This window comes from Lipotes vexillifer, unplaced genomic scaffold (genome assembly GCF_000442215.2).
Source record: "Lipotes vexillifer unplaced genomic scaffold, Lipotes_vexillifer_v1.1 scaffold394, whole genome shotgun sequence".
NCBI classification, from domain to species: Eukaryota; Metazoa; Chordata; class Mammalia; order Artiodactyla; family Lipotidae; genus Lipotes; species Lipotes vexillifer.
In genome coordinates this window covers 3,121,696-3,133,409 of record NW_006791731.1, presented here as the reverse complement: position 1 = coordinate 3,133,409, position 11,714 = coordinate 3,121,696, and the positions used below count along the sequence as shown (strand labels likewise).

General features: G+C 47.6%; 1 protein-coding gene across 1 annotated transcript in view; it reads right to left on the bottom strand.

The window, feature by feature from the left end:
- Positions 1 to 11,052, bottom strand: part of AGO2 (argonaute RISC catalytic component 2) — a 43,065-nt gene extending 32,013 nt beyond the window's left edge. The window contains 2 exon segments of the mRNA XM_007464591.1: positions 2,403 to 2,523; positions 10,868 to 11,052. Coding sequence (XP_007464653.1) covers positions 2,403 to 2,523; positions 10,868 to 10,944 — 198 coding nt within the window. The 5' untranslated portion in view covers positions 10,945 to 11,052.
- Between the last annotated feature and the right edge of the window lie 662 nt (positions 11,053 to 11,714).

Here is an 11,714-nt window from a genome sequence, read left to right as displayed (position 1 = left end):
CTGAAGAGGGTCCAGAAGTTAAACCCCAGAGAGTGAACGGCCCTCACAGACCCCTCAGCCTCCGCGTGGGTCTTCCAGCCACGATAGGGCTGGGATCAAGTGGCGCGTGCGTGTGCGTGTGTGTGTGTGGGTTTACTAGTAGGAGAGAGCAGGAGTAGATCGCAAACAGCTGCCTTCCCTGAGTAAGGGCCCGGGGCCACATTCTGTGCACAGACCTGTGCAGAGCCACCTGCGGCCCCCGGGCAGCTGCTAGCAGACACAGGGTTACCGGGACATTAAAGGATGTCTTCTCTTACTACAAAAGTGCCCATGACACAAAGAAAAGTACTGTACAGAAAAGAGAGCAAACGTAAAATGAAAAACAAAAAGGATGACACTTTGCTCCAAGATGTGAACATACGGAAATAGAAAAGGTTAACATCTTACATTAGTTCTCAAATGGAAGAGATTAATTTCTGCATCTCACGAATATTTGACAGAACCTTAAAGACAAGTGGAAGGAGGGGTCTGGAATCTGGAGACCCACGCTAACCAAACGCTGTGGCCTTGGCTAGGTCCTCTCAGCTCACTGAAAAAAGGATGAGGATGGGTGGGACTCAATTTAAGAGACACTGATGCCCACTGAGTCTTGGCAATATGTACGAAGGGCTGCTGTGGGCATCAGGGCGTCCACACGGACACGGGTCAAGACGATAGATGCGAACCCTTGGACCAGCAACAGCAGCTATTAGCATCTGCTAAGTGTGCACTGTGTCCCAGGTGTTCTACGGGCATCACCAGGAGAGCGGCTTAGAGATGCAGACACCCCAGACCCTGAACCAGAACCAGCACTTAACAGAGGCCCCAGGCTGCAGGAGGCACACTGAAGGTGGAGAAGCTTTTCTTGGGGTGTGTTCACCCATTCAATTGTCACAAGGACCCTGGGAGGTAGTGTCTATACCATCTCCCCACTTTATAGGGGTGGCAGGTGAGGCAGCTTTCCCAAGGTCCCACAACGAGTTAAGGGCGAAGCCAGGCCTCGGATCAGACTTATTGTTACCCTAGAGCCCGTGTTAACGTCCACAACGATGTGTCTCAAATTTGAACACCATACATCCTCCCCACCCCTTCTGTAGGAAAAATACTCCTTAGCCCCTCCTAGTATCTAATGATAAATATGTACAGACACAACTGTGAATAAACTCCTTATGCTTTTCTTTCTTATAGAACTTTAAACAAAAACAAATGTGCCAATTAAACACAAAACTTTATAACTCATACATTTCAAATGCAGAGCATGTTAATTAGCAAGGGGTGACTGCTCAGCTGACAGGCATTGGGTCCTGGGGCTCCTCCAAATTCAAAACCATGTCAATCCCCCCCACCCCGGACCCCAGCCAGGCAGGGCTGGGCGGAGCACCACTGTTATCTCCTAGAATCACAAGGCCCTGTGGGGACAGAGCCCTTATCACCACTGGCCTGCCCTCGGCCCTAACGTACTCCTCCTATCTGAGCGTCACACTTCATCACACTTCCCAGCCAGCCGCGCTGCTGGGAGCTGAAACCACTGGCCCGGCTGTGGCCATTCAGACGGATTGTCATTAAAACGCAAAGAGCAAACACATGTCTGTAGAGAACTTGCAGGTCACGGGGCAGCAGTTTCAGACCCTCTAAGCTCCCGGCTGTTTTCCCTCTCGGGGACCCTGGGGGTGAGAAGCTAATTGTGCAGGTCATTCGTGAAGGGAATCAGCTTCCACAGTCTTGTTGGGATAACTGTTAAATTACTAGTCTGGGGTTTTTTAAAGTACGGGGAAGAATGATTTCCAAGCCGTCCTTGGTCCTCCTCTCTTGTAAACAATGCCCATCATCCCAGAGCAGCCCATTGGTTGAAAGATATGCCAAGAAGTAACAGCTTCTGGGCAGAAATTTCACTGCTTTTTAAATAAAACCACGGTAAGGACAAAGACAACAAGGAAAGGCGACACTTTAAACCAACCGCCACTCCCAGGCTGACTAATTATCTTGAGCATCAGTTCAGATGAATCACTGGCTACAGCTGAACGACTGCTGTGTTTTAGCGCCTTTGTCCCACACACACTCACCTGTGCAAACATACGTCTCCGTAGGTCTTTACAGCCCCGCCTTGTTATCCAGGCTCCTGTCTGGTGCTGGTTTGGGGCATGTGCGTGCACGTGTGTGCTTTACATTTAAAAGTTTAGTGGCTTCAAGAAGTTCTCAACGTCTTTCTCTGCACTTAGACAACTTAACCCTCTGCCACTGAAAACCACGGCACACAGAAGGCAGTTTCTGTGGATCTCTTAGCGGCTCTCTCCTCCCGGGTGAAGTGATTCAGTGTGTGACAAGAGGACAACGGACTTTACTTCTCGCACACTGCTCGATCCAACCCACCTCTGTGAGCTCACCTTATCCCTCCCAATTGGAAGGGGCATCGCTGTGTAGAGATTCTTCCTTCCATCAAACACTGGTTTCCGATCCCCAAAGATCTGTGTTTTAAAGTGCTGAACCATATGTTCCACTATTTCCCTGAAACAAGACAGAATTCGAGCAAAACATCAATAAAATCAGGGAAATGGCACACAAGGAGGACATTCTTCTGACACTGGTTTTTAAGCAATTTTATAAGCCCCGTGACTCCTTTTAAAAACGTGACTTTCAACTTCCTTGTATAAGAAATCAAACTAGAACCTTCCATGGGTTTACGCTCACTCATTTAGTGACTCAAGCATGGGAGAAGCCCCTCCCCGCCCAGCACTGTGCACGCTGCATCCACGGAAGACTAGCGGACGGGGCTCCTGCTCCGGAAGCTGCTGGACAGGCTGCCACGTGTGACCGGCACACAGAGCACCCCCCACCCCGCCGACACCGCAGGCTGGGCTCGGCCGGGGCCTCGGGCTCCTGCGGTTCGCTGTACAGCTCGCCCTGGGTACCGCTGCCCTTTCAGTCTGGGCTCCGGCACGAAGACCCTGAACGTGCAGTGGGGGCTTGCTACTGTAAGCGACAAAGATTCTGGGGCTGTCTGCTCCTCGGGAGTGAACGGGAGCGGCAGGAACCCAGCGAGCACGAAGCAGCTGTTCTGCTGTGGGGCTCCGAGGACCGAGCAGACCAGTGGCCCTACCTCGCCCCGTTTTGCCTATCTGTCCACGGCTCAGCAGAGAAACACACTGTGATGACCAGGGACAGCTCAGCTCTCCTGTGGGCCCCAAGGCCCAGGGAAGTGCCAGGCCCACCGACCACCCTCTCCGCACTTCTCTGCTTCAAGGGAGCCCCACCTGGAACATCTCTGTCAGCACGTCACATTAACTCACCCAACTCTGATAAAGTACACATAGGAAAAGCTGTGATGCCTGCCTGGTCCCCAAAGGTCCTCGTAAGGGAAACATGCAAAGGATTGATAGCAAACAGACTGTTAGAGGCTCAAAATCTCAGTCATTATCAGGAAACAGCAGCTCGTGGGATGTGGTAAAGAGGGAGATGGATTCTGACAGCAGGGAAAGGGGAGGTGGGCAGAGGAGGGGGACGCACATCTGAGCTCAGCCTTGTTGCCGTAAGGGTATTTCTCTGGGACACAGCCTTGGTCATCTTTCAGGACGCAAGAACCAGAAATTCATTCCATTCTTTTCCTTGAATGAGAAAAGCAGGCCTAAGAAGGGTTTGCTTATTCAAACTGGCTTTGCCCAGCTGACTTTCAACTGTGCTAGTTGCAGGAGGTGGATCTCTGGGGATCCAGCTAATCCTGCCCCAAACACCCACTGCTTGGGGAGTCCCTGGGACAGATGGAGCCTCTGCTTTGCTGGCTTCACCAAGAAGGCACCAGGCCTCTGACACCAACTGGGAGATCACAGCCCTAGCAGGACAAGGACAGCCCTAGCTGTCCTCAAGGGCAGCTAGTGCAGCTCTGACCTCCATCCCTGCCGCCTCTGACCAGTAGCCAGGATGCAATCTCACCTGCTGCTCCACACACTACTCTGGGCAAGACAAGGTGGCCCCTTCCTCCACGCTGTCTCCAGACCACTCCCCCCCAGGCTTCAAGGACCCCATATTCTTGGTCAAGACTTCACGGTCAACTCAAGGTCCAGATGGCTCCACTGGGGAGTCCCGCCCACATTCAAAGAACAAATCCGCCAACTGAACTCAAATTTATCATGAACAGAATTAGGAGGGCACTCGCCCCAACTCATTTTATGAGGCCAGAAAAACTTTTATCTCAAAACACAACAAGGTGATCGTGGGACAATCTCACTTATAAACACAGATGCAGAACAAAATAAGAGAGAGCCCCACCCTCCACTGCTCCTCTCTCCCCCAAGATTGGAGTAGATCTGCCAAACCAATGTGGTCCTTCCTAAAGGGAACAGTAAAGTACATTACAATGAGAAATGGACTTCCCCACAGTTAAATGTGTAGGTAATAAGGGATAGTGGACAACTAGTTCCAAGTGGCATACACAACTCTTTTATTTGGGAGTTGGAAACACCGTAAGAAACAATACCACCAACTGAATACCATATTCATGGACAGGAATATTCAATTCTGCAAACAAATCCATTCCTTCAAGCCCAATGAAAATCCAGAGGGGTTAATTTTTATCTGATGGGATTTAATAAACTAATTCTAAAATGTATTTGGAAATAACGAAGGATAAAGGCTGGTAAGCACACTCTTGAAAAGGTACCTGGTGGACGTAAAAGCTACCATGACAGAGACAGTGTGGTGCTGGAGGAACAGACAAGCAGAACTCAGGAAAGAATTGAGGGCCCAGAAAAAGACCCACGGACATACAGACGTTCCATTTATGACAGAAGGAGAAGAGAGAGGACAAAGAATACTTCTCAATACCTTGTGCTGAGGCAACTAGGTATCTAGTATTCAAAGCAATAAATGGAGCCCACACGACACAAAACGTTTATCTACACTAACACTTACTGTTCTCAGCTGAATTCAACTGTTGGCATGATGACTCCACTTACACACCAAACTATGGGTGGGAGTCACGTCTTACCCAGGAACATCAAGCACCTGGCAGTTTGGCACACCAGGCACTCAGTAAATATTTGTTCAAAGAAGGAGGCTGTTCAGTCACGACCTCTGGAGTCACCCTGATGGACTACGAAGCAATCCTGCTCGGGTGACTAATGGTACACAACCCTGACCACCACATGGACCAAGAGAAAGCATCCTCATTACCCACACCATGTCCCTGTGCCTTGATGGCCCACTTGATCACTTTGTATCATCTTCTGAAAAACATAAGTAGGGATCATTGCTTAATTTTTATGACCTGATAGCAAGTAATTCTAAAATGTGAAGGTCCCTTCCCTCTATCAGCCCAGTCGGACTCCCAGAGGCTGGCCAGTGCCTTCCTGTCGTTCTCTCTCTGTTTTAACTGTGGTAAAATACAGATAACATGAAATTTGTCATCAGTCATTTTTACATGTACAGTTCAGGGGCGTCAAGTACATCCACACTGTTGCACACTGTAACGTAATATTAACAAAGCACACAGTTGTCTATGTTTCCAGACGTGGTATTCATACTGTGAAGCTCCATTTCATTGCTGTCCATCGTTTCACAGTACTCCACAGTATGTTTACTTAACCATCCCCATTGGTTGACACAGAGATGACTTCTTTTCTCTCTCGCTTTTCGCCATCACAATATTAGACATCCTTGTACATATCTCTCCTTGGCATAAACACTTAGAAGTAGAATTGGTGGGTCAAAGGTATATGGGGCATTATTTGTATTTACATATATACACAAAACCACCTTCTGAAAAGTCTGGACCGATGTACATTTCCTCCGGTGGACAGGGCCCATAAGCAGCAGGCTGCAAATGACACAGTCATGCTGCCCTGCCCAGCTCTTCCCAAGCACAGCGTGAGCACGTGTGCAGTGCTCTCCTGGGGCCACTTGACAGAGCGCAGGAGGAAAAAGAGGGAAAGTGCCAGACAAATGGTGAGGAGCACACCTCCTTCCTTCCGGTAGCCCATCCCGCGCTTCCGAGCACGGCACCACTACTTCTGACCCGTTGGCAAGGTTTCCTGGCGCTGGCTGTAAGGCCCGCACAGCCTAGACCAGCTCTGGGCACCGGCTGTTGTGTGTGACCAACTGCAGCCACGATGATACTGGAGGCATCCTGAGAAGAGGGACCTTGCCTTATACTGGAACCCCTCCCACAGAAGCCACTCAGAACGGAGACCGAGACTAAGGGCACACCGGGCCGGGATTCACGACTCATCAGAACGTCTGTAGATGGCATTTTCCTCTCAGTCTTGAATGAAGCCTCAGGGTTGAATTTATTAAATATCTACCACGTGCCCTGTACAAGGTTTTGGGAACTCAGAATTAAGGCACTGCTTTAACAGAGGCTGCCGTGTGGAAGCAGACGGGGTGTCGAGGACTGTCTGGACAGGGTCAGTGGCAGGGGACAGTCTGCGGCCGGAGCTGCCTGCTCTTCCGCCTCCCCTTCCCCTCCGGGTCCCCTCTTCCAGTGCTGCCCCGATACTGTCAATCACTGCTCTGACTCTCCTTCCCAACTAGGGACAGGAACCATGTCTACCTTGTCCCCCACCATACGCCCGCCGGCACAGTGCCTATCACACAGCGGAGGTTTCATAAATGTCGGCCGGTTGGTAGTGTGGCTGCCGAGAGGGACTGAGTCAAGGTTTTAGCATGTGGGTTTTGCCAGCACAAAAACCTTACTTCCAACATTTTCCTAAGCTATTATGAATGATTATAATTTTGAGATTGGACCTTAGGCCAAAGTCCATCAGAATTAATAGTCAAATGAAGAACCCTGAAGGTTCACACATTTAACTACGCAGCAACTCTCAGGTTGGCTCAAAACCCAGGGGAGCAGCACGGCATGCCAGTCTGCGGGCTGGCCTTGCCACAAAATGCAGCTCAACACCCTTAAATATTTAAGGGCTGTTTTTTTTTCTTTAGATGATGTTCAGCTTGGTGTTGGCTAACCTTGGTTTTTTTTCTAGAAACATGAAAATTTAGTTAAAGTGGGATGAAGTCTTTTCCCATGAATGTGTCCGCTTACCTCATTATGGCCTATGCTTCTCGCTCTATTTCTCTCTCTCAAACAATCCCTTTGCCTACCTATGCTATTTTACTTTCTTGGAAAGGTTTAAATATAGTATAAAATTAGCCTGGCACTTCACGTAACTTGAAGATAACTTACTCTTCTGGCTGCCTTTCATGCCCCCCCCCCTTTAATATACATACCCTTGCAGATTTTGTAACAACCAAATAAAATTCTAGCAATAAATTTAAAAAAAAAATTACAGCTCAAGACCCATCTTTGCTACTTTCTGTTTCACGAGGCAATTTCTAAACACTGGGTAACTTTAGAACCTTACAGTCATAACTACAACAGGACTGTGGGAATACAGTCAGGTAAAAACATCGCATTTTAGTCACCATCAGCCTCTTTCTGTTGCCAGATGACAAAGCCTTAGTCATGCCTATTTTCATAAAAGAAAGCTTCTTGTACACTGTGGTTGATGGCATAATAAGAGCCCACTGCCACCATGCCAATCAAAAGCCCAGAAAATGTACTTTTTCATGCCTTCATTCCAGCTCTAAGAGTATATCCAAATCACAGATCCTCACAGGATTTTGTCCCAAGGAAACTCAAAATCAAACAAGCCCATTCATTGAGCGTCTCAGAGCAAATAAGGCATATTAAAAGGTCTCAGAAGACCTTTAGTAAATAAAGCTGTTTAAACCAGTTGTGCCCAAAGTTTTGGTTCACAAACACATTTTTTAGTAAGCACATATTTAAAGGACCCCATATAACTGTCAAGTATTGTTTCTTTGGAGACATGTCTTTTGGGGATAAATACTCAGAAGGAGAACTGGTGGGTCAAAGGGTATATACTATTTTTATTTTAACATATACACCAAGCCACCTTCTAAAAAGTCTGGACCAATGTATATTGGCCACACTGAGTGAATCCAACTGTTTAGTTTTACAAATAAGGGAAATGAATCCCCAAACATTCTTTCTCATACAAAGACTGTGATCAGGAAAAAATTTACAGCGAAGAGCACTTTATAGGGCACCAGCACAAACTGGGTAACCAATCTGACTTCTTATCAAACTGCAACTCAGAATTCTGTTTCTCACCATGACAAAGTAAGCAGACTTCTCCTCCTGCCCTAAAAAAACTAAAGAAACTAGAGAAAACCTGAGAGCTGTTTTTGACAGTGGAAAACAGGCAGCTAAGGACTGTGACTACCGAGGGAAGGAAAACAAACTTTCACTCTGCTGGGAACAATTTCCAAATCACAAAACGGAGAAGGAGCATAAGAGAGCAGCAGTTTTGTTGTGCTGCAGAGATGGGGGCAGAAGAGGTAGGAATTTGTGGGGGAGGGTACCAGAGAAGATAGCAAAAGCCAGACTCCCTCAACGTAACATACATAATGTTCAATGAACAAAAAATTCACTGTGCATGTGAATAAGCAAGGAAAGGTGACATGTGATCTAAGGGAAAACCTGCCAATAGAAACAGACCCCGAAATGACCCATCTGTTGTAATTAGCAGACACGGGCTGCTATCATAAATATGCTATTACTATAAATACATTCAAAGTCATCAAGAAAAAAGATGGCAGCTATGAATGAACAGATGAGAAATCGCAGCAGAAATGTAAACTATGAAAAAGAACCAAATGCCAATTCTAGAAAAAGTACACTATATAAATGAAAAACATTTTTGGATGGTTACCACAGAATATTGGATATTACCAAAAAAAGGTGTGTGTGTGGGGCGGGGGAGATAAAGTGATCTTAAAGAGAGATCAGTAAAGATTACCCAAACTGAGGAAAGAGGGAGAACAATTTTTTTGTTTTAAATCACAATCACAAGACAATATCAAATGGTCTAACATACACATAACTGCAATCCTGGAAGTAGAGGAGGGAATGGGACAGGAAAAAAATGTAAAGAAATGACTGCCAGCATTTCACCCAAATAACATGAAAGACAAAAACATTAAGGATCCCAAGAAGGAAAAATACAAAGAAAACTCCACCTAGGCATATCATAGTCAAACTGGTGAAAAGCAAAATTAACTAGAAAGTAATTGCAAGAAAAAAGATAGACATGGGAGAACTACAAACAACAACAACAAACAGATTTCATCAGAAACAATGCGGATTGAAAGACGACGTAGTGACATCTTTAAGTTGCTAGGGAAAAAACTGTCAATTTAAAATTCTACATCCAGCAAAAATCTTTCAAAAATGAGGAGAAAATAAACATATTTGCAGATTTTAAAAAATGGTGGGAGAATTCATCACTGGCAGGTTTGTACAATGAGAAAGGATAAAAGATATTCTTCAGGCTGAGGGGGAAATGAGGCCAGGTATAAGCACAGATCAACAGAAAGAAATAAAGAGAACTAGATATGGTTAATATGTGGGTAAATAGACTATTTTCTTTTCTTAATTTCTTTAAAAGTACAACACTGTACCATGGGGTTTATAACATAAGTAGGAGTAAAACACAAGCCAACAGTAGCAAAAGGAATTATACTAAAACTATAATTGTTCAAAAAAAAAATTGACAAGTGTTTTCGTAACCTTCAGGAAGTCAGATGTTTCTCAGAACACACAATATAATAACCACTTTCAGGGACTTCCCTGGTGGCGGAGTGGTTAAGAATCCGCCTGCCAATGCAGGGGACACAGGTTCGAGCCCTGGTCCGGGAAGATCCCACATGCCGTGGAACAACTAAGCCTGCGCACCACAACTACTGAGCCTGCGCTCTGGAGCCCGTGAGCCATAACTACTGAAGCCCATGTGCCACAACTACCCGAAGCCCGCGTGCCTACAGCCCGTGCTCCGCAACAAGAGAAGCCACCGCAATGAGAAGCCCGCCCACAGCGAGGAAGAGTAGCCCCCGCTCGCCGCAACTAGAGAAAGCCCGTGCGCAGCAACGAAGACCCAACGCAGCCAAAAATAAATAAATAAACAAACAAATTTAAAAGAAGAAAGTCAAACAACTCATTGGGAAAAAAAAAAAGGAAATAATGCATGAAAAGGTGCTCAACTCATTAGTTACCAAGAAATGAAATTAAACCACAATAAGAAACCATTACACACTCACCGAAATAGCAAAAATCAACAAGACTAACCATATCAAGTGCTGACAAGGATGTGGAGCAGCGGGAACTCTCGCTGCCAATGGGAGCCCGAGGCGGTACAAGCACGCTGGAAAACCACTCGGCAGCGTCTCCTACAGCTGAACCTACACTACCCTTTGATCCAGCTACTGCACTCCCAGGTACTTATCCAAGAGAAATGAAAACGTGTGTTCACAAAAGACTTGAACAAGCAGTTCACAGCAGCTTCATTCATAACAGCAAAGCCCAGAGTGCCTAAGCACCTAATGAGAGAATGAGTAAATGAACCATGAAATAACTGTATCGTAACCCATTCCTCTGCAACAAAAATAAGAAGCTATTAACACACACAGTGGTGCAGGTCAACCTCAAAAACATGCTGAGAGAAGCAGGATGAAGGGGCAGCTCTCAGCTCTCACGGACCCCTGGGCCGTGCGACTCCATCTACACAGGCAGGAAACAAACGAGCCTCCAGGGACGGATCCCAGCACTGCTGGTGGGGGGCGGGGGTACGAGGCAACTTTCGGAGGTGATGGGCGTGGCTAAACTTATTCGTCAAAACTCACTGAGCAGCACACTTACAATGCGTATTTCTTTGTATCTCAATACAAGAACACTTAAAAAAAAAAAAAAAAGCAACGGAAGCTTCCTGGGGGGAAAAGGTCAGAAGGATCTGCTGAGAATCGGAGAGGGTTGATTCGTTTTAAAATAAAGGACAAAACAGAATACCTGTTAACTCTTCTTGGGCATTTCTCTGGCTTGATATCCAATTCATAATGATAGATGTCAATTTTTGGAATGTCCATTTCAAAGAAGTTGGCCTGTAACTTGATCGTTCTCCCGGAGGTTCCGAAGTCGGGTCTGGGTGGAGGCTTGAAGGCATACCCTTGGACGGGTGGCGGTGGCGGTGGAGGAGGGGCAAGCACTGGAAACGGCAAAGAGAACGCCTGTTACCCAGGGCCCACGCTGAGAGGCGGCTGGCGCCTGCCCCCGACGCGCTGCCCTCCCCACCTCCCTGGACCCCGCCAGCACAGGCCCGCTGGCACTGCCACCCCCCCCCCCCCCTTGAAACTGACGCCTCACCCCGCCCGGGCCACCTCATCACAGAGCGCCCCAGTGCCAGGCTCAAGGCCCCCCAGAGCGCACCCGTCCTCGGCCACTCGGCCGGGACACTGCACCTCGCCCTCCTTTTGCTCAAACGCTTCCCTCCCTGGTCCCCTCCTCGCTCACCGACCCTCTTCACTTCTTCTGACAGCCTCACAGTTCCAGCCCTGCACCCACAGTTCCAAGTCCTTCCCCCAGGCCTGCGCCTCCATCGGCGAGGCTGTGGTCTACACTCCACGGTCCAGACCCTTCGCACACATCCTTCATGGCCAGTTGCTCAACAATGCTCATCGTTTTACCCGCTTTTCTCTCTAACTCCTCCTTTCCTACCCATCTCTCTCTGCCTCAGCTCGGGTTCCCATTTCATCCTAGTGGGGGCTCGGCTTCCAGGCCCCTCACCCACTTTCCACACATTCTGATCTCACCCCGGCCAGATACCTTTGTGGCCCCCCAGCACGTAGCCCCGACATTT